Source organism: Globicephala melas, chromosome 1, assembly GCF_963455315.2.
Source record: "Globicephala melas chromosome 1, mGloMel1.2, whole genome shotgun sequence".
NCBI lineage: Eukaryota > Metazoa > Chordata > Mammalia > Artiodactyla > Delphinidae > Globicephala > Globicephala melas.
Window position 1 is genome coordinate 122,786,992 of NC_083314.1, and position 27,343 is coordinate 122,814,334.

General features: G+C 35.7%; 1 protein-coding gene across 7 annotated transcripts in view; it reads left to right on the top strand.

The window, feature by feature from the left end:
• SLC44A5 (solute carrier family 44 member 5) overlaps nucleotides 1–26,992 on the top strand; it is a 377,697-nt gene extending 350,705 nt beyond the window's left edge. For 6 of the 7 annotated variants that reach the window (XM_060304202.1, XM_060304190.1, XM_060304207.1 and 3 more), the window contains 6 exons: nucleotides 14,293–14,396; nucleotides 15,465–15,538; nucleotides 16,155–16,225; nucleotides 16,358–16,446; nucleotides 17,785–17,869; nucleotides 21,186–26,992. In XM_060304202.1, the coding sequence (XP_060160185.1) occupies nucleotides 14,293–14,396; nucleotides 15,465–15,538; nucleotides 16,155–16,225; nucleotides 16,358–16,446; nucleotides 17,785–17,869; nucleotides 21,186–21,298 (536 nt within the window). In that variant the 3' untranslated portion in view covers nucleotides 21,299–26,992. The remainder of the gene's footprint in view (nucleotides 1–14,292; nucleotides 14,397–15,464; nucleotides 15,539–16,154; nucleotides 16,226–16,357; nucleotides 16,447–17,784; nucleotides 17,870–21,185) is intronic. The other variant, XM_030865967.2, reaches the window with a different exon arrangement.
• The last annotated feature ends 351 nt before the right edge of the window (nucleotides 26,993–27,343 follow it).

The following is a 27,343-nucleotide window of genomic DNA, read 5'->3' on the forward strand; positions in this document are numbered from 1 at the left end:
TGGCACTGGTATAAGGACAGACATATAGACCTGGAAAAGAATAGACAGCTCTAAAATAAATGCTTACATATAAGACTATTCAGAGGGAGAAGGAAAGTTTTTTTCAGCTAATGTTACTAGGAAAACTGGATATCTACATTCAAAAGAATGAAGTTGGACCCTTACTTTACACCATATACATAAATTAATTCAAAATGGATCAAAGACTTAAACATAAAAGCTAAGACTATAAAAGCCTTAGAAGAAAGCATAGGAAGAAATCTTCTTGACACTGGATTTAATGATGGTTTCATTATTTTAATGATCATTTTAATGATGATATGACACCAAAAATACAGGTAACAAAAAAGAAAAACATAAATTAGAATTCATCAAAAAAAAAAAAAGTCTGTGCATCAAAGGACACTATCAAGAGAGTGAAAAGACAACCCACAGAATGGGAGGAGATATTTGCAAGTCATATATCAGATAAGCAACTAATATTTAGAATATATAAATAACTCCTACAACTCAACAATAAACAAACAACCTATTTCAACATGGACAAAGGATTTTTTAAATTAAGTAAATTTTTTTCAGCTTTATTGAGGTATAATTGACAAATAAAATTGTAATATTTTTAAAGTGTACAACATGATGATTTAATACACATATACATTGTGAAAGGATCCCCACATTTAAGGTGGGACACACCTGTCCACCTCATATACTTCTTTTTTTTTTCCTTTTTTGGTGTGAATGCTTAAGTTCTACTCTCTTAGCAAATTTCAATTATACAATACAGTATACTCAACTATACTCACCATGTTCTACATTAGATCCTAATACCTTAGTCATCTTATAACTGAAAGTTTGTACCCTTTTACCAGCCTCTCCCAATTTCTCCCACTCCCAGCATATGGCCACCACCATTCTCTTCTATTTACAGGCATTCAACATTTTTTCCCTACATATAAGCAATACCATGCATATTTGTTTTTGTGTGGCTTATTTCACTTAGCATAATGCCCTTCAGGTTCATCCATGTTACTGCAAAAGCAGGATTTCTTTCTTTTTAAGGCTGAGTAATATTCCATTTTGTATATAAAACGTAATTTATCCATTGATCCATTTAATGACACTTAAGTTGTTTCCATACATTAGATACTGTAAATAATGCTGCAGTGAACATTGGAGTACAAATATCTCTTCAAGATAGTGATTTTGTTTCCTCCAATTATATATACAGAATTAGAATCACTGGATCATATAGTAGTTCTATTTTTAATTTCTTGAGTACTGTTTTAATTTCCGTACTGTTTTCCACAATGGAGTAATCAATTCACATTCCTACCAACAGTGTACAAGGGTTCTCTTTTCTCTTCATCCTTACCAACACTTGTTATCGCTTGTCTTTTTGATAAGAGATATCCTAACAGGTATGAGGTGATATCTCACTGAGGTTTTGATTTGCATATCTCTGATAACAATGTTGAGCACTTTTCATGCACCTATTGGCCATTTTTATGTCTTCTTTGAAACAATGTCTATTCAGGTTCTTTGCCCATTTTTTATTGGGTTATTTGTGTGTTTTTTGCTGTTGAGTTCTATAAATTCCTTGTATATTTTGGATATTAACTCCTTATTACATATGTGGTTTGCAAATATTTTCTCCCATTCAGTAGGTTGCTTTTTCATTTGTTGATGGTTTCCTTTGCTGTGCAGAAGCTTTTTAGTTTGATGTAGTCTCACTTGTTTATTTTTGCTTTTGTTGCCTTTGCTTTTGGTGTGAAATCCAAAAAATCATTGCCAAGACCAATGTCAAGGAGCTTACAACTATAAAATCTTCTAGGTTTCAGGTTTTACTTTCAAGTCTTTAATCCATTTTGAGTTGATTATTGTGTATGGTGTAAGATAAAGGTCCAATTTCACTCTTTTGCATGTAGATGTCTAGTTTTCCCAGCACCATTTATTAAAGAGAATATCCTTTCCCCATTATATATTCTTGACTCCTTTGTCAAAAATTAATTAACCATATTGCATGGGTTATTTCTGGGCTCTCTATTCTCTTCCATTCATCTATGTGTCTATTTTCATACTGATACCATACTGTTTTATTACTATAGCTTTGTAATAGAGTTTGAAATCAGGAAGTGTAATGCCTTTAGCTTTGTTATTCTTTCTTGATTGCTTTGGTTATTTGGCCCTTTTGTGGTTTCATGCAAATTTTAGGATTGTTTTTTTTATTTCTGTGAAAAATGGCATTGAAATTTTGATAGGGATTGCATGAAATTTGTAGATCACTTTGGGTAGTACGAACATTTTAACAATATTAATTCTTCCAATCCATGAACATGGAATATTTGCCACTTATTTGTTTCTTCAATTTCTTTTGTCTACAGCTCACAGTTTCCAATGCACAAATACTGGGTTGGCGAAAAAGTTCATTTTGGTTTTTCCATAACATGGCAAAACCAGAACAAACTCTTGGTCAACCCAATAATTCTCCTCCTCATTTAAATTTATTGCTAGGTATTTTATTGTTTTCATGCAGTTGTAAATGAAATTTTACTCTTGATTTCTCTTTCCAATAGTTAGTTGTTGGTGTATAGAAAGGCAACTGATTTTTGTATATTGATTTTATTTCCTGAAACTTTACTGATTTCATGTATTAGCTTAAATATTTTTTTGGTGGACACTATAGGGTTTTCTATATATAATATCATGTGATCTGCAAACAGAGACAGTCTTACTTCTTGCTTTCTGATTTGGATACCTTTTATTTCTTTTACTTGTCTAATTGCTCTGGCTAGGACTTCCAGGTACCAAGTTGAAAAAAAGTGGCAAAAAAAAAAAAAAAGAAAAGAAAAGAAAGAGAAAAGAAAAAAGTGGCAAGAGTAGGCATCCTTGTGTTGTTCCTAATCTTAGAGGAAAAGCTTTTGGCTTTTCACCAATGAGTATGATGTTAGCTGTGGGCTTGTCACATATGGTCTTGATTACGTTGAGGCCTTCTATAACCAGTTTATTGAGAGTTTTTATTACTAAAGGAGGTTGAATTTTGTCAAGTAATTTTTCTGCATCTATTGAGATAATCATGATTTCCTCCTTCATTTTGTTAATGTGGAGCATCACATTTATTGATTTGCATATCTTAAATCATACTTGCATCCCTGGAATAAATCCTACTTCATCTTGGTATATGATTCTTTTAATCTAGTATTGAATTCAATTTGCTAATATTTTGCTGAGGATTTTTGCATTTATGTTCATCAAGGATATTGGCCTGTAATTTTCTTTTCTTGCAGTGGCCTTGTCTGGCTTTGGTATCAGGGTCATGCTGGCCTCATAAAATGTGTTTGGAAGTGTTCTCTCCATTTCTATTATTTGAAAGAGTTTGAGAAGAATTTGTATTAATTCTTCTTCAAATGTTTGGTACAATTTCACAAGTGAAGCCATTTGATCCTGGACTTTTCTTCGTTGGGAGGTTTTTGATTACTGATTCAAAATCTTTACTAGTAATTGATCTGTTCAGATTTTCTATTTCTTCATGATTCAGTTTGGTAGGTTCTATGTTTCTAGGAATTCATCCATTTCTTCTAGGTAGTCCCATTTGTTGGTGTAAGATTGTTCCTAGCATCTCTTATGATCCTTCGTATTTGTGTGGTATCAGTTGTAATGTCCCCTCTTTCATTTCTGAATTTAAGTCTTCTCTCATTTTCTCTCAGTTAGTCTAGTGAAAGGTTTGTCAATTTTATGTTTCAAAAAAACAGCTGGTAGTTTCACTTACCTTTCCTATTTTTAAGTCTCTATTTCATTTATTTCCACTCTGATCTTTACTATTTCCATCCTTCTATTATCTTTGTACATAGTTTCTTCTTTTTTTTTTTTTCTTTCTAATTCCTTGAGGTGAAAAGTTAGGTTGTTTGAGATCTTTCTTTCTTCTTAACTTAGATGTTTATTACTATGGACTTCCCTCTTAGGACTGCTTTGCTACATTCCATACATTTTGGTATGTTGTGTTTGCATTTTCTTTAGTCTCAAGGTACTCTTTGATTTCCCTTTGGATTTATACTTTGATCTGTTGGTTGTTCAGTAGCATGTTGTTTAATCTCCACACGTTGAATTTTCCAGTTTTCTTCTTGTAATTGATATCTAGTTTCATACCACTGTGTTTGGAAAAGATGCTTGACATTATTTCACACTTCTTACATTTATTAAACTTTTTTTGTGACCTAACATATGATCTATCCTGGAGAATGTCCCATGTGTACTTGAGAAGAATGTGTACTCTGCTGTGGTTGGATGGAATGTACTGTAAATGTCTGTTAAGTCCTTCTAGTCTAATGTGTAGTTAAGTCCAGTGCTTTTCTGTCTGGGTGATCTATCCATTGTTGAAAGTGAAAATTTGAAATTCCCTACTATTATTATATTGCTATTTATTTCTTCCTTCATATCTGTTTATATTTGCTTTATATATTTAGGTGCTCCAATATTGGGTGCATAAATATTTATAATTTTTATATCCCCTTGATAAATAGACACTTTTTTCATTGTATAATGACCTTTGTGTATTGTTTCAGCTTTTGGCTTAAAGTCTATTTTGACTAATATAAGCATAGGTACACCTGATTTCTTTTGGTTTCCATTTGCCTGCAAAATCTTTTTCTAATCCTTTACTTTCAGTCTAAGTATGTCTTTAAAGGTGAAGTGAGACTCTTGTAGGTAGCATATATTTGAGTCTTTTTTAAAAAATTTCTTTCAGTCCCTCTATATCTTTTGATTGGAGAATTTAGTCCATTTACAATTAATTGTAATTATTGATAGCTATGGACTTACTGTTTCTATCTTGTTAACTATTTTCTGGCTGTTTTTATAGTTTTTGTTTCTCTCTTCCTCTCTTCCTTTGTGATTTGATGATTTTCTGTAGTGGTATGTTTTGATTCCTTTCTTGTATCTACTATAGGTTTTTGCTTTGTGGTTATCATGAGGCTTACATAAAATATTTTATACTTATAACAATGTGTTTTAAGCTGATAACAACTACAAATGCATACAAAAGCTCTATGTTTTATACTCAAACACACATTTTATACTACAATGTTGTTTGGTTTTTTTTTGCGGTACGTGGGCCTCTCCCATTGTGGAGCACAGCCTCCGGACGTGCAGGCTCAGTGGCCGTGGCTCACGGCCCTAGCTGCTCCGCAGCATGCAGGATCTTCCCGGACCGGGGCACGAACCCATGTCCCCTGCATCGGCAGGTGGACTCTCAACCACTGCGCCACCAGGGAAACCCACTACAATGTTTTTGATATCACAGTTTACATCTTTTTATATTGTGTATCCATTAACAAGTTATGTAATTATAGTTCTTTTTAATACTTTGTCTTTAACCTTTATACTGTAGTTCTAAGTTATTTACCTACCACCATTACAATTTTAGAGTATTTTGAATTTAAGTGTATATTTACCTTTACTGTGAGTTTTATACTTTCATATATTTTTATGTTACTAATAAGAATCCTTTTGTTTCAGCTTAAAGATATCCCTTTAACATTTCTTGTAAGGCTGCTCTACTGGTGATAAACTTTTAGCTTCTGTTTGTCTAGAAAACTTTTACCTCTCCTTCAATTCTGAAGGACAACTTTGCCACATAGATAGAGTTTCTTGGTCAGCAGATTTTTCTTTCAACACTTTTAACATATCATTCTACCTCATTCTGGCATGCAAATTTTCTGCTGAAAAATATGCTTATAGTATTATGGGGATTCCCTTGTATATAAGAAGTTGCTTTTCTCCTGCTGCATTTACCCACCTTTTAACTTTTGAAAATTAATTTTATGTGAGTCAGTATGGATCTCTTTACATTGATATTCTTTGAGCTTTCTGGATCTGGATGTCTCTTTGATTTTCCAGGTTAGGGAAGTTTTCAATCATTATTTCTTTGAATAGATTTTCAGCCCCTTTCTCTTTCTTTTCCTGGGACCTCTGTAACATGTAAAAAGTACATTCTTTTTAATTTTTCTTCCTCTAATTGGATGAATCCCACTGCCTTGTCTTTGAATTCATCAATCTTTTCTTTCTTTTTGAATTTTCTTTTATTTTTTTTTATACAGCAGGATCTTATTAGTTATCCATTTTATACATATTAGTGTATATATGTCAATCCCAATCTCCCAATTCATCACACCACTACCCACCCCCCCACCACTTTCCTCACGTAGTGTCCATACGTTTGTTCTTTACATCTGTGTCTTAATTTCTGCCCTGCAAACTGGTTCATCTGTACCATTTTTCTAGGTTCCACATACATGCATTAACATACGATATTTGTTTTTCTCTTTCTGACTTACTTCACTCTGTATGACAGTCTATATCCATCCATGTCTCTAGAAATGACCCAATTTCGTACCTTTTTATGGCTAAGTAATATTCCATTGTATACATATGCCATATCTTCTTTATCCATTCATCTGTCGATGGGCATTTAGATTGTTTCCACGTCCTGGCTATTGTAAATAGTGCTGCAATGAACATTGGGATGCATGTGTCTTTTTGAATTATGGTTTTCTCTGGGTATATGTCCAGTAGTGGGATTGCTGGGTCATATGGTAATTCTGTTTTTAGTTTTTTAAGGAACCTCCATACTGTTCTCCATAGTGGCTGTGTCAATTTACATTCCCACCAACAGTGCAAGAGGGTTCCCTTTTCTCCACACCCTCTCCAGCATTTGTTGTTTGTAGATTTTCAGATGATGCCCGTTCTCACTGGTGTGAGGTGATACCTCACTGTAGTTTTGATTTGCATTTCTCTAATAATTAGTGATGTTGAGCGGCTTTTCACGTGCTTCCTGGCCATCTGTATGTCTTCTTTGGAGAAATGTCTATTTAGGTCTTCTGCCCATTTTTGGATTGGGTCATTTGTTTTTTTAATACTGAGATGCATGAGCTCTTTATATATTTTGGAGATTAATCCTTTGTCCATTGATTCGTTTGCAAATACTTTCTCCCATTCTGAGGATTGTCTTTCCACCTTGTTTGTAGTTTCCTTTGCTGTGCAAAAGCTTTTTAAGTTTCCTTAGGTCCTATTTGTTTATTTTTGTTTATATTTCCATTACTCTAGGAGGTGGATCAAAAAAGATCTTGCTGTGATTTATGTCAAAGAGTGTTCTTCCTATGTTTTCCTCTAAGAATTTTATAGTGTCTGATTTTACATTTAGGTCCCTAATCCATTTTGAGTTTATTTTTGTGTATGGTGTTAGGAAGTGTTCTAATTTCATTCTTTTACATGCAGCTGTCCAGTTTTCCTAGCACCACTTATTGAAGAGACTGTCTTTTCTCCATTGTATATCCTTGCCTCCTTTGTCATAGATTAGTTGACCATAGGTGCGTGGGTTTATCTCTGGGTTTTCTATCCTGTTCCATTGACCTATATTTCTGTTTTGGTGCCAGTACCATATTGTCTTGATTACTGTAACTTTGTAGTATAGTCTGAAGTCAGAGAGTCTGATTGCTCCAGCTCCGTTCTTTTCCCTCAAGACCGCTTTGGCTATTTGGGGTCTTTTGTGTCTCCATACAGATTTTAAGATTTTTTGTTCTAGTTCTGTAAAAAATGCCATTGGTAATTTGATAGGGATTGCATTGAATCTGTAGATTGCTTTGGGTAGTAGAGTCATTTTGACAATATTGATTCTTTCAATCCAAGAAAATGGTATCTCTCTCCATCTGTTTGTATCATCTTTAATTTCTTTCATCATTGTTTTATAGTTTTCTGCATACAGGACTTTTGTCTCCCTAGGTAGGTTTATTCCTAGGTATTTTATTCTTTTTGTTGCAATGGTAAATGGGAATGTTTCCTTAATTTCTCTTTCAGATTTTTTATCATTAGTGTATAGGAATGCAAGAAATTTCTGTGCATTAATTTTGTATCCTGCAACTTTACCAAATTCATTGATTAACTCTAGTAGTTTTCTGGTGGTATCTTTAGGATTCTCTATGTATAGTATCATGTCATCTGCAAACAGTGACAGTTTTACTTCTTCTTTTCCAATTTGTAGTCCTTTTATTTCTTTTTCTTCTCTGATTGCCATGGCTAGGACTTCCAAAACTATGTTGGAATAATAGTGGTGAGATTGGACATCCTTGTCGTGTTTCTGATCTTAAAGAAAATGCTTTCAGTTTTTCACCATTGAGAATGATGTTTGCTGTGGATTTGTCATATATGGCCTTTATTATATTGAGGTAGGTTCCCTCTATGCCCACTTTCTGGAGCGTTTTTATCATAAATGGGTGTTGAATTTTGTCAAAAGCTTTTTCGGCATCTATTGAGATGATCATATGGGTTTTCTTCTTCAATTTGTTAATATGGTGTATCACATTGATTGGTTTGCATATACTGAAGAATCCTTGCCTCCCTGGGATAAATCCCACTTGATCATGGTGTATGATCCTTTTAATGTGTTGTTGGATTCTGTTTGCTAGTATTCTGTTGAGGATTTTTGCATCTATATTCATCAGTGATATTGGTCTATAATTTTCTTTTTTTGTATTATCTTTTTGTGGTTTTGGTATCAGGGTGATGGTGGCGTCATAGAATGGGTTTGGGAGTATTCCTTTCTCTGCAGTTTTTTGGAAGAGTTTGAGAAGGATGGGTGTTAGCTCGTCTCTAAATGTTTGATAGAATTCACCTGTGAAGCCATCTGGTCCTAGACTTTTGTTTGTTGGAAGATCTTTAATCACAGTTTCAATTTCATTACTTGAGATTGGTCTGTTCATATTTTGTATTTCTTCCTGGTTTAGTCTTGGAAGGTTATACCTTTCTAAGGATTTGTCCATTTCTTCCAGGTTGTCCATTTTATTGGCATAGAGTTGCTTGTAGTAGTCTCTTAGGGTGCTTTGTATTACTGCAGGGTCTGTTGTAACTTCTCCTTTTTCATTTCTAATTTTATTGATTTGAGTCCTCTCCCTCCTTTCCTTGATGAGTCTGGCTAATGGTTTATTAGTTTTGTTTATCTTCTCAAAGAACCAGCTTTTAGTTTTATTGATCTTTGCTATTGTTTTGTTTCTATTTAATTTATTTCTGCTCTGATCTTGATGATTTCTTTCCTTCTTCTAACTTTGGGTGTTGTTTGTTCTTCTTTTTCTACTTCCTTTAGGTGTAAGGTTAGATTGTTTACTTGAGATGTTTGTTGTTTCTTGAAGTGGGATTGTATTGCTATAAACTTCCCTCTTACAACTGCTCTTGCTGCATCCCATAGGTTTTGGATCATCGTGTTTTCATCGTCATTTGTCTCTAGGTATTTTTTGATTTCCTCTTTGATTTCTTCAGTGATCTCTTGGTTATTTAGTGATGTATTGTTTAGCCTCCATGTGTTTATGTTTTTTACGTTATTTTCCCTGTAATTGATTTCTTATCTCATAGCATTGTGGTCAGAAAAGATGCTTGATATGATTTCAATTTTCTTAAATTTACTGAGGCTTGACTTGTGACCCAAGCTGTGATCTATCCTGGAGAATGTTCCATGCACACTTGAGAAGAAAGTGTAATCTGCTTTTTTGGATGGAATGTCCTATAGATATCATTTAAATCTATCTGGTCTATTGTGTCATTTAAAGCTTGTGTTTCCTTATTAATTTTCTGTTTGGATGATCTGTCCATTGGTGTAAGTGAAGTGTTAAAGTCCCCCACTATTATTGTGTTACTGTCGATTTCCTCTTTTAGAACTGTTAGCAGTTGCCTTATGTATGGAGGTGCTGCTATGTTGGGTGCATATATAATTGTTATTTCTTCTTCTTGGATTGATCCCTTGATCATTATGTCGTGTCCTTCCTTGTCTCTTGTAACATTCTTTATTTTAAAGTCCATTTTATCTGATATGAGTATTGCTACTCCAGCTTTCTTTTGATTTCCATTTGCATGGAATATCTTTTTCCATCCCCTCATTTTCAGTCTTTATGTGTCCCTAGGTCTGAATTAGGTCTCTTGTAGACAGCATATATATGGGTCTTGGTTTGGATCCATTCAGCCAGCCTGTGTCTTTTGGTTGGAGCATTTAATCCATTCACCTTTAAGGTAGTTATTGATATGTATGTTCCTATTACCATTTTCTTAATTGTTTCAGGTTTGTTTTTGTAGGTCCTTTTCTTTTCTTGTGTTTCCCACTTTGAGAAGTTCCTTTAGCATTTGTTGTAGAGCTGGTTTGGTGGTGCTGAATTCTGTTAGCTTTTGCTTGTCTGTAAAGCTTTTGATTTCTCCATCGAATCTGAATGAGATCCTTGCTGGGTAGAGTAATCTTGGTTGTAGGTTCTTCCCTTTCATCACTTTAAATATGTCATGCCACTCCCTTCTGGCTTGTAGAGTTTCTGCTAGAAATAAGCTGTTAACCTTATGGGAGTTCCCTTGTATGTTATTTGTCAATTTTCCCTTGCTGCTTTCAATAATTTTTCTTTGTCTTTAATTTTTGCCAATTGGATTACTATTTGTCTTGGCGTGTTTCTCCTTGGGTTTATCTTGTATGGGTCTCTCTGCACTTCCTGGACTTGGGTGGCTATTTCCTTTCCCATGTTAGGGAAGTTTTTGACTATAATCTCTTCAAATATTTTCTCGGGTCCTTTCTCTCTTCTCTTTCTGGGACCCCTATAATGCGAATGTTGTTGCGTTTAATGTTGTCCCAGAGGTCTCTTAGGCTGTCTTCATTTCTTTTCATTCTTTTTTCTTTATTGTGTTCTGCAGCAGTGAATTCCAGCATTCTGTCTTCCAGGTCACTTACCCATTCTTCTGCCTCAGTTATTCTGCTATTGATTCTTTCTAGTGTAGTTTTCATTTCAGTTATTGTATTGTTCATCTCTGTTTGTTTGTTCTTTAATTCTTCTAGGTCTTTGTTAAACATTTCTTGCATCTTCTTGATCTTTGCCTCCAGTCTTTTTCCAATGTCCTGGATCATCTTCACTCTCATTATTCTGAATTCTTTTTCTGGAAGATTGCCTATCTCCACTTCATTTAGTTGTTTTTCTGGGGTTTTATCTTGTTCCTTCATCTGATACATAGTCCTCTGCCTTTTCATTTTGTCTTATCTTTCTGTGGATGTGGTTTTTGTTCCACAGGCTGCAGGATTGTAGTTCTTCTTGCTTCTGCTGTCTGCCCTCTGGTGGATGAGACTATCTAAGATGCTTATGCAAGTTTCTTGATGGGAGGGACTGGTGGTGGGTAGAGCTGGCTGTTGCTCTGGTGGGCAGAGCTCAGCAAAACTTTAATCCACTTGTCTGCTGATGGGTGGGGCTGGGTTCCCCCCGTGTTGGTTGTTTGGCCTGAGGTGACCCAACACTGGAGCCTACCCATGCTCTTTGGTGGGGCTAATGGCGGACTCTGCGAGGGCTCACGCCAAGGAGTACTTCCCAGAACTTCTGCTGCCAGTGTCCTTGTCCCCACAGTAAGCCACAGTCACCTTCCACCTCTGCAGGAGACCCTCCAGTGCTAGCAGGTAGGTCTGGGTCAGTCTCCTATGGGGTCACTGCTCCTTCCTCTGGGTCCCGATGCACACACTACTTTGTGTGTGCCCTCCAAGAGTGGAGTCTCTGTTTCCCCCATCCTGTCAAAGTCCTGCAGTCAAATCCTGCTAGCCTTCAAAGTCTGATTCTCTAGGAATTCCTCCTCCCATTGCCAGACCCCAGGTTGGGAAGCCTGACGTGGGGCTCAGAACCTTCACTCCAGTGGGTGGACTTCTGTGGTATAAGTGTTCTCCAGTTTGTGAGTCACCCACCCATCAGTTATGGGATTTGATTTCATTGTGATTGTGCCCCTCCTACTGTCTCACTGTGGCTTCTCCTTTTTCTTTGGATGTGGGGTATCTTTTTTGGTGAGTTCCACCAGTGTCTTCCTGTCAATGCTTGTTCAGCAGTTAGTTGTGATTTTGGTGCTCTCGCAAGAGGGAGTCCATCAATCCTTTCTTTCACTAGATCTAATCTGCTATGAATCCCCCTATTGAATTTTTCAGTTCAATTGTATTCTTCAGCTCTATAAATTCTGTTTGATTTTTTTGGGGGGGATATCTTCTATCTCTTAATTGAATTCTCATTTTGTTCATGCATTTCTCCTTGACCATGGTAAGCATCTTTATGACCATTATTTTGAATTCTTTACTAGTTAAATCACTTATCTCTGTTTCAGAAATATCAGTTTCTGGAAATATATTTTGTTTTTTTTTTATTTGGAAAGTATTCCCTTGTTTCTCCTTCTCTTTTTTTTTCTTGACTCTCTGTATTGCTTTCTGTGCATTAGATAAAACAGCCATCTTTCCCAACTTGACAGAGTAGTCTCATGTAGGAGATGAGCTTCATTAATCAGCCCAGCCGAACCTTCTGGTTCTCTCAAATCTTTGTGATTGTCCTAGTCACCATAGTTAGTTTAGTGGCTCTTAGTAATTGAAGGTGTACCTAGACCTGTCAGGGTCCCAAAGTGGAGGATCACAGTCAGAACCTAGATGCCAGTTGATTAGATGCTAAACCCTTAGGCAGAAGCTGGGAAAGTATGTAGATTATCCTTTCAGGGAGAAACTAGGAGGTGGCTTTTGCCTGCACCCTCTGCACTGAGCCAGGATGTATAGCCGTGGTCGTGATGGTGGTGGTAGGGCATTCCTTTACCATTTAAAAATGGATTCTTTGTTTTCTACAGTCCTGTGAGACTCATTTGTGCAAGCCCTATTAGAGCCACACAAAGGGGAGACCATGACTCGGGCAGCAGCTGCAGAAACTGGGGCACCACACAGGTGTATAAGCTCCTTCCAAAGAGATGTTGGTGACCTGCTCCCCCTGGGTCCATGGAGGACCACAGCTAGCTCCAAGAGTGTGCAAACTAGAAGCTGGAATTTTAGGCACAAGGTTGTAAAGTGCACAGTCAATCCCCTCCCAGGAAGAGACTGGAAAATGGGCGTTTTTGCCTGCTCCCTCTTTGCTAAGCCTGGGGGTATAGTGATTGCTAGCATATGTGCCTCTTAAGAACTGCTTCTTTGTTTTTTATAGTCCTGTAGAACTTGTAGAAACAAGCCCCTTTGGCTATCAGAGCTAAGTGTTTTGCGGGGTCTGTCTCTTGGGTGGGAGCCTTAAAAGTTGGAATCCTTGATGTGCTGCCCAAACCCTTCACTCCTCAGGGAGAAGCTGAGAGTTGGGGGTATTGTCCTGATTGCATGGTGTTGTACCAGGGGTAAAGTTTATGGCGAGTGTGTTTCAGCCTTTCCTACCATTTCAACGTGGGATTTTCATAGTTGCCTGATGTGTAGGAGTCACTCAGCTTGTTTCTGGATTTCTCTCAGAGGAAATTCCTCCATGTGTAGCTGTACATTCAGTGCATCTGGGGGAGGAGGGAAGTTCAAGAGCCTCCTATGACACCATCTTTGTCCCTCCTGCAAAGGATTTCATATACATTGCTCTAAAGAACATATATAAATGGTAAATGAACACATGAAGAGATCTTCAATATTAGTCAATAGGGAAATGCAAATCAAAACCATAGTGAGGTACCAATTCATACCCATTAGAATGTCTAGTATCAAAAAATGAAAAATAACAAATTTTTGTAGGGTGAGGATAAATTGGAACACCTGTGCATTGCTGGTGGGAATGTAAAATCACCACTGATTTGCCACTGTGGAAAACAGTATGGTGATTCCTTTAAAAGTCAAAAATTTGATTGCCATATGAGCCAGCAATTCCACTTCTACATATATACTCAAAATAATTGAAAGCAGGGACTCAAACAAATACTTGCACACCAGTGTTCATAGGAGCATTATTTGCAATAGCCAGAAGGTAGAAACAACCCAAATTTCCATTAACAGATAAAGGAATAAGCAAAATGTGACATATACATACAATGAAATGTTATTCAGCTCTAAAAATAAATGTAATAATGAATCTTGACAATTGAATGCTAAGTGAAATAAGCAAGACACAAAAGGACAAATATTGTATGATTCTACTTATATGAGGTATCTAGAAGAGGCAAATTCATACAGACAGAAGTATGACAGAGGTTACCAGGGACTGGGAGAAAGGGAGAATGAGGAGTTATTGTTTAATGGGTACAGAGTTTCTATATGAGATGATGAAAAGTTCTGGAAATTGATAGTGATGGTAATTTCACAAAATCGTGAATGTACTAAATGCTACTGAATTGTACACTTAAAAATGGTTAAAATGGTAAATCTTATGTATATTTCACTGCAATTAAAAAAGTTTTAAAGCACACTTAAAATTTTACTATATTTTTTTGATTCCTAGAGTTTGCAAATCATTAATAGGTTTAAATATCTCCTTCTCATAGAGGCCCAGAACAACATTTCTAAATTCCTAAAATGCTGCCTGAGATGCTGTTTCTGGTGTTTAGAAAAAGCAGTAAAGTTTTTGAACAGAAATGCCTATGTTATGGTAAGTAGCTTATTTTTATTTACTAAACTGCTTCTTTGCAAACCCAAACCCCATGTCTACATTTCCATCTCTAAAGCACTTGTGCATCAAGCAGTTGAATTTATCACCATGTTGTTATAAGAATTTGTGAATCCAATGCATCATTCAGGGCTATGTTTTCCTAGTTGAGACAGTAACTTAACTGTAGTTCATTATTACCTTCAATACCTTTTTGGAGAGGGAAAATATTATTTACCTTAGAAGTATAAAAATGTGCTAGATTGAAAATGATTTTGTTTGTATTTGACATAGTTTAGTGGGAGGAAAGCTTACCTAGTCTATGTTTCACTGTGAAAAGAAAATATTCTTCTAATTCTGGGATTTACATATTTTTAAGGAAGGGTCTATTTCTTTTTATGATTCTTATTTTGAAATGTGTGGGAACTGATAATGCATAGCTGAATTTGTTACTTATTTCCTATGGGAATATGGAGGCTTCTAAAGAGATTTCTTTTTAAATAGGGGATCCAAAAATATTATTCTAAAATTTAGCAGCTACAACCTTATAACACTTGCATATTATCACAGTGATATAGGGTCTGCATGGGTGATTCAAATAGTTATGGACATTCAAAGAGTCATTAATATACCTCCAGTGAGAATATTGTATTGAGCCTTTTAATCAATAAAGCAAGTGTATTAGAAGGCACTGGGTTTCCTGAGAGTAGTTTTTAATGTGAACGCTACAACATTTAACCCATTCAGCAACAAACCATAGCCAAAACACTTCAAAGACAGAAGCTGTGTCCTGGGATTTGAGACGAAGACCTACCTGTTTGAAGCTGTCTAATCCCCATGGAGTTAAGGGCAAATAGCAACCAAAACATACCTTATTGTCAATGACTCTGAGAGTTGTGCAGAGTTGAGGACACACACTGCCCAAGCCTCCCATGAACCCAACTGTTGGAAAAAGGAATGAGAATAACTGTGTGGGTGACAGAATTAATTCATGTTCCTGTCACTGGATTGTCTGTTGGTCTTGTTAAATTACGTTACTGACTCCAGAATAATATCAACTGTCTTCCTCAGATTGCAATATATGGCAAAAACTTCTGCAGGTCAGCGAGAGATGCTTTCAATCTGCTGATGAGAAATATTTTAAAGTAAGTAATCAGGTTGAGCATGGCAGTAGATGATTTGGTGAAGCTTTAGCATCCATACTTCACATGTTGGTGGTCTTATTAGACATGAATCTTATCTTTTATTTTAATAGATTTAAATCTTCACCTTCACACCATTAATTTCTTCATATGTTTTAGAATTATTGCTCCCATCATCCACCTATGCCTTTATACCCACTGGCACTTATTCATTTTTAGTATCCCCTATGCTCAAGAAATTCCCCACATGAACATTATCATCATGTTTCTGACTATTCCCCCCTCCCAAAATTGACAGAGTCTGAGTGAACAAAATCAGAGAACTAGTGCAGCCATCCTCAGGATTCAGGGTATCCCTAGTCCTCGAATTAGAGAGAGAAATGCTGACACCACCAATAGCACCTGACAGCCTTACAATGCCATCTTCTGTTTACTCCATTATAAATAAGTCAGAAAATCATGCCTGGGTTCTAACTTCATTTCTTGCATTTAACAAAGGCCAAATAAAATTTCAGCAAAGACACATCAAAATGAACTCATGAATTATTTACTCTCATAAATTTCTGAAAACAAATATAATTTAAACACAAAATTATACTTTCTTTTTTCTGATTCTCAGAGTTGCAGTTATGGATAGAGTGACAGACTTTGTACTAATCCTGGGGAAGATTCTAGTTGCTGGGTGTATAGGTAAGTAGTAGTATTAGTAATAGTAGTAGTAGTAGTAATAAGTTTAACATGTGCTTAGAAAAACTTCTTTACTACAAAAAGCTATGTTCCTTTGCAAATGCACAATATACATGTTCTGCCTTTTCACTCTAGGTGTCCTGGCCTTTCTACTCTTCACAGAAAGACTCCCAATGATTATAGTAGGACCAACATCTTTAAATTACTACTGGGTACCTTTGCTGGTAAGAGCTGATGTCTTAGTAAGTTTGGGCTGCTACAACAAAAATACCATAGACTGGGTGGCTTAAACAACAGGGATTTATTCCGCACAGTTCTGAAGACTGAGAAGTCCGAGATCAAGGTGCCCACAGATTCAGTTCCTGGTGAGAGCTTTCTTCCTAATTTGCAAAGGGACACTTTCTTGCAGTATCCTAACATGGTCGAGAGAGATTTCATTTCTCCTGTCTTCTCTTATAAGCGCACTAATCACATTCACAAGGGCTCCATCATTGTGACTTCATTACTTCCTGAAGGCCCCACCTCCAGATGCCATCACTTTGGGGATTAGGTTTCAACATATGAATTTTGAGGGGACACAATTCATTCTATAGCGTCTGGGTAACATTGACTCTGATTTATGAGAAATGGCAAAATAAAAAACCAAAAAGGAATAGGAGAAATAATGATAGCTAACATGATTGGTCTTACTTTGAGGCCAAGCCTCATTCTGCCTTAGAGCTGGGGTCCCTTGGAAGCAACCCCTGAGACAGAGGATTGCATGCAGAAGGCTTATTATGAAGTGCTCTCCTGAGATACACTTGAAAGGAAGTGAGGAGGACAGGCCCAGGCAAAAGAAGAAGCTGACCCATGCGGCAATTATAGCTGAAGCCTCAGACATAATTACAGGAAATTCTGACAAAGGGACTAGGCCTCTGTATGCTGCATCAGGCAACCGTTGGCCAGGGGTTGCCCTCTGAATGATGGTGTAACTTTGGGTGAGGCAGTTCCCTGCAAGAGCAATTCCTAGTGAGCAAAACAGCTGAGTCATCAGCAGCCTACATACATTCCCAACAACTAGGGGATAGATGTGGCATCTGGAGAGGACCTGGGGGGAGCCCTGCGAGATCTATTACAGTATATTAACTCACTCAATCCATGTGTCATAAATACCATTATTACTCACATTCTCCCCTTCCCCACCAACAATCTTATGTAGGAAGCCCAGAGATGTTAGGTGACTTGTCGAGTGAGTGCCTGAGCTGTGATTAAACCTAGGCAGTGTATGCTCTTAACTCCTATGCTTTACTGCCTCAGTGTGCAGGATCCTAAATCTGGGATGTTTTTGGTAGGCACTGGGGATAGTGATAAGAAAATTGGCAGGTAAACTAGTACATTTTGTTTAAATCCCAGTACAAAGGCACTCAAAAACTTTATCATTGAATTTTGTACATTCCTATCTTGAAATCTTTTCCAACACAGAGTATTTCAAAGCGTCCTCATCATGATTTTATTTAAAACTGCATTATTGTTCTTTTGGACAAGTTAATGGCATCTTCATTCTCTTCTCTGCTCATTTACAGACAGTCATGATTGGATCTTACCTAATTGCACATGGATTCTTCAGCGTCTATGCAATGTGTATTGAAACAATTTTCATCTGCTTCTGTAAGTTTTCAGTATATGTGTTTTCCCCCTCTGGTGGATAACCAAAAGATGAAAAGGTTAAGACCCAGTCTTTTAGCTGGCTTGTGGATTTGCTATGACCTGGCTGAAACTGCAAAACAGTTTATTTGGAAAGAGACATTGTCTAGTAGATGCTTTGTAAACGTTAAAGGCTAAGAGATGGAGTTTGCAAAGCACTGGAGGGTCAGGCATCATGGCATGGTGTTAGCATGAAATTATTTTAATTTCTTAATGTTTTCAAATTTATAATAATGATTGGCTTCTGTTGTGCTTTATTAACAACTGAAGACATAACTGGGCTTTGAGGCTGGGCTTTGGGGACTCTGAGGACAGCCTTTATACCTTCTGATAAAGCCAAGCTGGCAATGGTTTCAAAGACACATGGGGCCAATTCACACTGGGTAACACGATGACAAATAGATAGGATTCATAGAGAGGCATGTTTAGGAAATGGCTAGATCAACTCTGACGCGTAGTGTTAAAATACTTCAATAGAGCTTTCATCACTGACTTCTTCACTGTGCTTCTATGTGGCATGTGCACCTCACATATGCAGAATGAATATGTTTTCTATTAATACCTCATCTTTTTTTTTTGCGGTACACGGGCCTCTCACTGTTGTAGCCTCTGCCGTTGTGGAGCACAGGCTCCGGACACGCAGGCTCAGCGGCCATGGCTCACGGGTCTAGCCGCTCCGCGGCATGTGGGATCTTCCCGGACTGGGGCACGAACCCGTGTCCCCTGCATCAGCAGGCAGACTCTCAACCACTGCGCCACCAGGGAAGCCCCAACACCTCATCTTAAAAGCCCTGGAGAACCTAGTGCCCATCAGGAGCTTGATCTGTCCTTACCTTCAACCTAGATAAAGTAGGGTCAACAGGTGAAAGAACAGAACTTGTTAGCCCTACAACTAATACCCCCTGAGAGATTATTTCTCTGGCACATTGCTCTTAAGAGAAGCAGAGAAAACATTCTATGACAGGGCATTACTGAGTGATCTACTTGTATAAAATGAACAGTTTATTTTTTAGTGTAACTCACAGCACCAACTGCATGCTGGGGTCAGGAGAGGATATATATATATATATATATATCTCCCTAAAGATACTAACTTTAGGGAGATATATTGAAGGAAAAAACCTTCTAGAAAATGGTTTGATTTTTTTTTCTGAACATTTAACAAATCAATTTTCAATAACTGGACAAATTAATCAGGAGAACTTTGTGTACAAGTTAGCTCTTCCTCTGGCTATAAATGGAACTGGAATGTTTAATCTTTTCCTAGTGCTTCAGTGGTTTGTCAGGAAAAGCCATCTACAAAATACCACATGAACAAACTTCCGCTCAGGTATGAGGTGGAAGAAGGAGCATGGGAATAAGGTAGCTTAAGACACAGAAGAGACAGAGATCTTGAATGTTCAGAGGTCCCTCCTTTCATCTCAAATGCTAATCATGGGAATGAAACTGGGAGAGCCCACTGGGATCTTCCTGATTCTTGTAATTGAAAAGTTTTCTCAAAATGTATCCTGGGAAATGTTTAGAACCTATCAGTTTCCAATCTTTGGAAGCTTTGACAAATCTTGTAGATTTTAATTTTGACAGTAGATTTTAAATTTGAGCACTAAGAAATGTTTTCCACTCATCTATATTACTAATTGCCAACTTCTTGAAAAGCAGGTATAATTTCAGCCTTATTTAACACATTGTGTGTTGAATGTGAATAGTTTCTTTTTGGATGTTCTTGTCTTTGATAATAAAGAACAAGAGAAGCCAAATTGTATTTTTCTTCCCTCTGCAGCTGTTACTATGGGCAACATCTAACTTTGGAAAATTTTCTTCTTAAATGATACTCTAAGGCAAATTATGATTGTGTGGAACTGTACCTTTTTTAAAAATATATACCTCTTTATACCTATTATCTTGACTGCCAGAAAACTGGTGATTTTAAAAATGCAAACTATTTGCAAACAAACACTTCATTTATAGAGACATAGCATCCTTTCAACATTACAAGGCGATGAGAATTCTGGTCCCAGGATGGGAAAAAAACAATAGTTGTAGATGCTTATTTTCATTATTATGTGATTGATACCACAGTTCCTACCAATCCCTCAAAAGTAATAATGATATAAACATACAACATATGATATGTGATATAAGATATAGAAATATGATTAAGGAAAAAAGAACAAAAATGTTCAGCATCTATCATGTTCCCTTCTTAGCTTTTCATTTTGTATGTGGGGAAAGTCACTGTGAAGTCTAATGTAAAAATCTAATAAACCAATAATCCAACCATTCCTAAGAGAGTATGATGAAAAATAACTTAGATTTATTCCATAAATCTGTGATTATGCTATATGGTTTTATATAATATTTCTTATCCTGTATTTCATAATAAATAAAGGCTAAAATAGCATAATATTTTTAATATACTAGTCAAAACAGTTTCAAGTTGCATTTATATATTTATTGAGATAGATATTATCAGCTGTGAATTATATGTATCTGCAGGAAATTTAATTCCATGCAAACTTCTCCTTGCTTCTCAGCATCATTCTCATGTTTGTCCCCAACCACCCAACAGATGTGTGCTCAGTGAATATCCATCATTTTATTATTAGCCTAAGCAAAGCAGGAATATAAACTCATGTATTACAGAAGTCAGCAAACACTGTATTAGCTTTTGAATATAATCTGAGGTAAACTACAAGGATTTAGGACAGGACACCATTTAGTTAAGTAGGATGAGAACTGAAGTAGGTGTCAAGAGACTGGGTCCTCACCTCATCCTGTTGCCCCAGAGCTTTCAATTTCAGGAGAATCATTTTACATCCCTGGGTCTCAGTTTCTTCATCTGTAACATGAGGGTGTGAATTACCATTAAAACAGACTTTGAACTCTGAAATTCAATTATTCTCTACATTTATCACACCATACTTTTTATTCAGCTTCATCTCAGAGGATGTGGCAATTTACCTCTCTGAAATGAACAGTCGTTAGAATTTAAAGATAACACATTTGAAAGGATATAAAAGATCTTATTAACCTTTAAACTATCAAAATAAACCTCTTTGGAGTGGGTGGGATTTAGGAAGTTTCAGTGCTTCCTGGCAGAGGTTGAAGCTTCTTACTTTGACCAGCATCAGCTACTTAACTGCACTAATTTGTCTTATATTTGACTTTCTAACACTGCTTTCTCTGATTTTTCCCTGTTCGACTCTCCAATTTATAAAAATGCATATAATTGTTCTGCTGCTGTTGCTGCTTTTGCCTGCTTTGGCTGCTGCATATACAGGTGAAGATCTGGAAAGAAATGATGGATCTACAGAAAAACCCTACTTCATAACCCCTACCCTGCACGGAATTCTGAACAAGAAGCAACTAGTTCCCCAGAAGCAGAAAGAGTAGAAAAGCTCCAAACAGTGCCATTCATTTTTAAGTAGAAGTTTTGTAAATTAGGTCATTTGTATTTGAAAATGATGCTTTTAAGTAATGTGAAATTTCAGTGCTTATTCCTAAAAAGCGAGAACTTGGTACCATCTGAGGTATCAGGCAATTGATGACAGTAGCCTCTGTGAACTAGGATACTTTATAGTGGTCCCAGCTGAAGAGCGAGGTGTAAATGTCACACATTTTTTTAAAGTCTATAGCTGAAAGTGTTTCCAAAACTTTTATAACTTGGCATGCTGTTTCCCATTGCAGCATTTTGATAGCCTTTCTTTTTATAAATGTATATTTGTAAAGGGTATTCAGGAAATTTTTGAAAGCACTATAAATGTGTAATCAATTAGCCATAAAAAGATTGATTTATAGTTAACCAGCATATGGTACTAAATTTGTAAATATGGTGCTATGGTTATATTCTAAACTGTGATTAAACTTGTATTAATGGTTCCCTAGGAAGTATATTTCAGTAAGTGATTCGAGACCATAACAAACATATAGACGTTAATGTTATACAGGTTCCATAGGCTGCATTACTAGGTAAAACTTACTGTGGAACCTTCATAGGCCATTTTGTTTTAGTGAAATTATATCTATAGTGAAGTTGAATCTGAGTTCTGGAATGTCATTTCCAATAATATGAACCTCTGGCCACCATGAAAATATTCTGAGCAGAACTGAGATGGCCACATAACTCATGCCATTTGTCTGTAACCCAAATAGAGATAAATCCCTATTTTCCTATGCCCATCATATAGAAAATGGGTATGGATCTGTTTCAGAAGAGTGATTATATCTGTTATGAGTTTCTAGATTAAAGAGATGATGTGGCTTTTTTCTATAAAAAGTTTAATTTTAGCTTAACTTTCGGTGAAGAAAGAGAAAAGATAAGAAAGACACTTCAGATTTTACCCTAAGGAAATATTAGCCCTTCATAGGTACCTCATCTTGTACCTTTACAAGAGGCATACTGTAGGTTAGGAAACCTCTTCCTGAAGGGTTTAGGAGGAGAGTTACTTTCATACTCCACCCTTGCTGGCCAGAGCAACAAACCAGGCTCTGGCGTAGCAAAGCATGAATCAGACACTCACGTACTTTGCCTATCCATCTCCTATGTGCAAGTGCATATGACATGGCAAACAGTGTAACAATGTACCCCAAAAGGAGCATTGAATCAATAGTATCCTTTTGGCTTTTACACTAAGTTTGTGTATAAGGATTATTTATGTCTTGACAGAAAGGAACATGTTGATCTAACATTTTGATCTGATATATGATCCATGTATCCAAGAAGAGAGTCAGAAATGTATTATTGTTATAAATATAAATAGTAATTTATTTAATGACCCTGAAGTGTGGGAACCTAGATTTAGACTGACTTCATAGCAGCTTAATAGCAAGAAGCTAATGAATAGGGGAGATTTTCAAAATATTGGTCCTTCTATGGCCACCGTCTTGCTCTTGGCTTGCTTTCTTGAGATTACTGTAATCAAAAGTGTCATTTGGCTTCATACGTTGGCTAATACCTTCTTCACTCTCATGCTCCTTGAAGTATAATTCAGAGAACAGTGATAACCTATCTTTCTAGATAGTTATTATTTTATTATTCAGTAATACAGGGTTCACAACAAAAATCTAGTAAAATGGTTACCTCTAACTTAAATATTGAAAAATTATAAGGAGTAAGTCCCCTTTTAGGAGTAGTTGAAAAATTCATAATGATGAAACAATTTTAAATTTTTTGTGTACGTATCAGAATCACTCTGAGAAATTGTTATAAATATTGATACATGTGCCCCCCCCACCCCAAGAGATTCTAAGTATTTGGGTGTGGGGCAGCTTGTGAATTATTATAAAGTTCTCTAGTGATTCTGATACACATAAAAGTTGGAAAATCACTTGCATAAAATATAAATCAACATGTGTGAAATCATTTGGCCTATTTTTTCCTTATAAGCCTGGCTGTTCTAGGAGTTAGAAAATTGAGAAAGACAAAGGAGATTAATTTGGAGAATTCTAACAATCATAACTTCTGTATTTTAGATCCTTGGTACTAGATGGGGGCCCATGTTTTAAATGCTTAACATTTAAATCTGCTGATTAGACCAGAAAATTCTCCACAGTAAAAGTATTCACTGAACTATATGGAGATAGATACATTCTAAACTTGGCTATATTTTAATAATATAACCCTTGGTTGCAAAATCATAGGAAAAGCAATGTTGTTTGGTTCAATATTCTTAATAAATATTCTTTAAAAATCTCTAAGTATAGAAGTTTTAACTATATTATGTGCTTAATTCTAGTTAGAAAAATATTTTTCATTATACTTCTTTGTATAATTGAAATATAGAGAAAAATGAGTTGAGAAAAATTTAAAAGCCACTTTCTTATAAAGAAATTAAGATAATAACTGAAAAAACAGAGCCATACTTCTAAAAATTTTGGGTTCAAAGATTTGAAATATATTGAAAATTTACAAATCTTTAAAAAAGAAAAAAACTGTACCACCTAAATTGTTGCTCGAAAAACAAAAGCAATCTTGAACTAATATGGTAACTTAGAAGGCAAGTTGAATACATCATACTTTTTAGGAATTTGAAGGTGAATTTAGAAATTCCTCATACATCTTGTTTTTTGTGTAGTTACATTTGCTCTCTAAAAGAAGATAAAACTTATTTCCTTAATCATGCAGCTGAGAGGCACGTGCTATTGGCAGAATCAGACCTGGTACACAGAATGAGATAATATCTTATTGATATAATAACAAGGGCTGATTGTTTTCTCATAGTTATGTTTACAATAATGTTGATGCCAAACTATGCTGTTTTTTAGAATAACATTTTGAACTGCTGTAAAGCAAGTATGCAGCAGATGGCGATGTTACTTCTCTTACAGTTTTGCTTTGATATTTACCCTGTGCCATTCTTCCTCCTAGTGGAAGATTTAGAAAGAAACGATGGTTCTGCTGAAAGACCCTATTACATGAGTCAATCTCTGCTGAAGATTTTGAACGAGCAAAATGCACAAACTAAGAAGCAGTAGAAGTGCAAACTCTGGTCATCCTGCAGCGGTGTTACCTTTCCCTCATCTGCTGTGTATGTGCTACACTTGTTTCATAAGTGCTTTGTGTATGGAACACTGTATTCACGACCTTGTTGGCTTTTATTTGCATGTTTTATACCAAAGCTTACACTGTAATACGTGAAGCCATCAGAAGTTGCAAGGGAATTGTTAATAACACGGAACATTTTTTATACTAAGATCTTTTGTTTTGTAATTCATTTTTAAATAGAATGGCTAGGATGTTTTGAAAATGCTAGTGAATATGTTAATATTGTTTTAAATATTAGATTGAAAAATGATACATTATTTAAATTGGTAGCTCCTAATATATTTTTAAAATTACAACTAAAGGACTTCTGCAGGGAAAATTGGTAAACAAAGTAAAACAGAAGATTTTAAAGTTTTCCCCACTCCTGTTTGACAATAAATCGGTAAAAGGAGCGCCACATTCCAGATTTTGCTCTAAGTATAGACTGTTTCCTATTAAACAAATTGTCAATCATCCAGCCTTTACGACTTAGTCCTCTCTGACAAAGTGCCTTACTGGCTGTTTAATATTACCCAGCTTTTGTGGGCAAGTTTACACACATTGTTAAAAAAAAAAGAATCCTGCAATGTTTAGTGATTAAAACAAGTCTTCTTGCATTTGTTTTTTTCTTAGCTCACTGGTTGAAAACCATTTGTCATTTCAGTATGTTTGATATCCTCACTATATAGACTACATTTTGCAGCATAAACAATTTCCCTTGCGCCTAGTGGACATTCATGAATGTGTACTACACGCAAGAAAAAAACCTGAAAGGACACTTGTTAGGTTTGTTTTTTTTACTAAAAGTGAGTTTAAAATGTAATCTTTTCTATGATAGATATTTGAAAATACAATAGGTATAAGACTACATTTCTCAGTGTTTTACACAGATTGGAAAGGGAAACTTGAAGAAATTACAAAGGGAAACTTTACCCCTAGAAAGGGTGCTCACAGATGTCATGTACTGAATAGCTCCATTTTAAATGATTGTTTATTATCATCAATGAGCGTTCTATGTATGTTATTTCCATTTTCTAACTTTTGATATGAAATAATCAGTTTATTCATGTTACTTTTTATTGTGCTAATATGAACAAGAACATAATTTCTAATTCAATTTTAAATAATTTTATTAGTACTAACTTTAAAGAAAATGATTTCAGTTTGTTACTCAGTGTTACAGAAAGAAAGAGTCCATAAAACATTCACCCTAAGGGAATGTCAATCACACAATGATAATTTGTGAAAGCTTTGAGACTCTATAGTAAGTTCCTAGCAGTTTATCTATTATATTTAAATGTGACTTTGGATATTCTTTTATGCCAAAAACGAACTCATATGAGCACAAGACAGTCTGAGCTCTATAGTCAGTATGCTTCTGCTGTGCAGAAATATTAGGAACATATTGTCTAAATATCTTTGATAACTAAACTGTTTAATATTTAATGAAATTTGTTGTTACTCATTGTTTTAAATCTATTTGTTTTTTCTTCTAATAAAGATTTAGATAAGAAAAAGCTCTTTGCTTTTTTATTTCTTTAAGCTAGAAAAACCCATCTATCATCATGACAAAATCTCCTCTGTATCAAATATCTAGGTTTTTTTTTTAAATCTAGATTTATCTTTAAACTTGTTTTCCACTTTTTCTCTAGCTGTGCACTGATTGCCAAACCAAATAACTGAAGCTGATAATTTATACAAAGTAAATAAGTCAAAGCTAAATGGATAAGAAATGGAGTTTTTTAAAAACCCAAACAACAGCCTAAATTAGTTAGTTGGTCTTTGTTTTAATTTGCCAAAAGTTTGCTCAGTCCCACATTTGGTTTGGCCAACATTCATAAGAAGCAAATCTCATCATTTTAAAGGCAGGGATAAGTTTACAGAATATAAAAAATGTGAACACAAATTAATAATACTTTCTAAGGCAAGATTAAATGTCCCTATCGCTGGTTTAGCTCAGGCTAAAAATTTTCTTAGGTTCGGATATTCCTTAACAAATCTATGAGTCTATTTTAAAATTGAATTAATTATATGTTAAATCTTCAAACTTGATTTTTCTTTAAAATTTAATAGGTTTCTTTAAATGAAAACATAAATGTTGCAGTTTTCAAGGTTGTTTTAAAATGTCCTATATTGGGACTTCCCTGGTGGCGCAGTGGTTAAGAATCCGCTTGCCAGTGCAGGAGACACAGTTTCCAGCCCCGCTCTGGGAAAATCCCACAGGCCCCAGAGCAACTAAGCCCGTGCGCCACAACTACTGAGCCTGCGCTCTAGAGCCCGCAACAAGCCACAACTACGGAAGCCCACGCGCCTAGAGCCCGTGTTCCGCAACAAGAGAAGCCACTGCAATGAGAAGCCCGTGCACCACAATGAAGAGTAGCCCCCTCTCGCCACAACTAGAGAAAGCCTGCGTGCAGCAATGAAGGCCCAATGCAGCCAAAAATTAATTAATTAATTTTTTAAAAAATAAATAAAATGAAATAAAATGTCCTATATCTAATAAGATGTTTGTTAATATAGCTACTGGTTCTTTTCTTATTTAAAATAAAAATATCATTTGGTTTCCAGAAGAAATCCAAACCTGCTTTATATTTTAATAAGTCCCACTTTTAGATGATAAAGCACTGATCATATTTGTAAATAAATTGTTTGAAATTGGACTATGACTGATTTGATTTTTCTATGTGCCTAGAAAGTTTTAAAAAGAGTTTGTGAAATCACACTATTAAAGGTTCTGTAGGATCATCAGGCATAATGCAGTTATTATTTAAAATAATATTGGAAAGCAGGCTGTATGCAACAATTCCTTATTTTTCTTTTACTATATAGTTGACCAGCACTCATTCCAATGTATGTTCTTTCACTTTTACAAGTGGTGCCTCAGGAAATTGCTCTTAAACTCTAACCAGGCATAG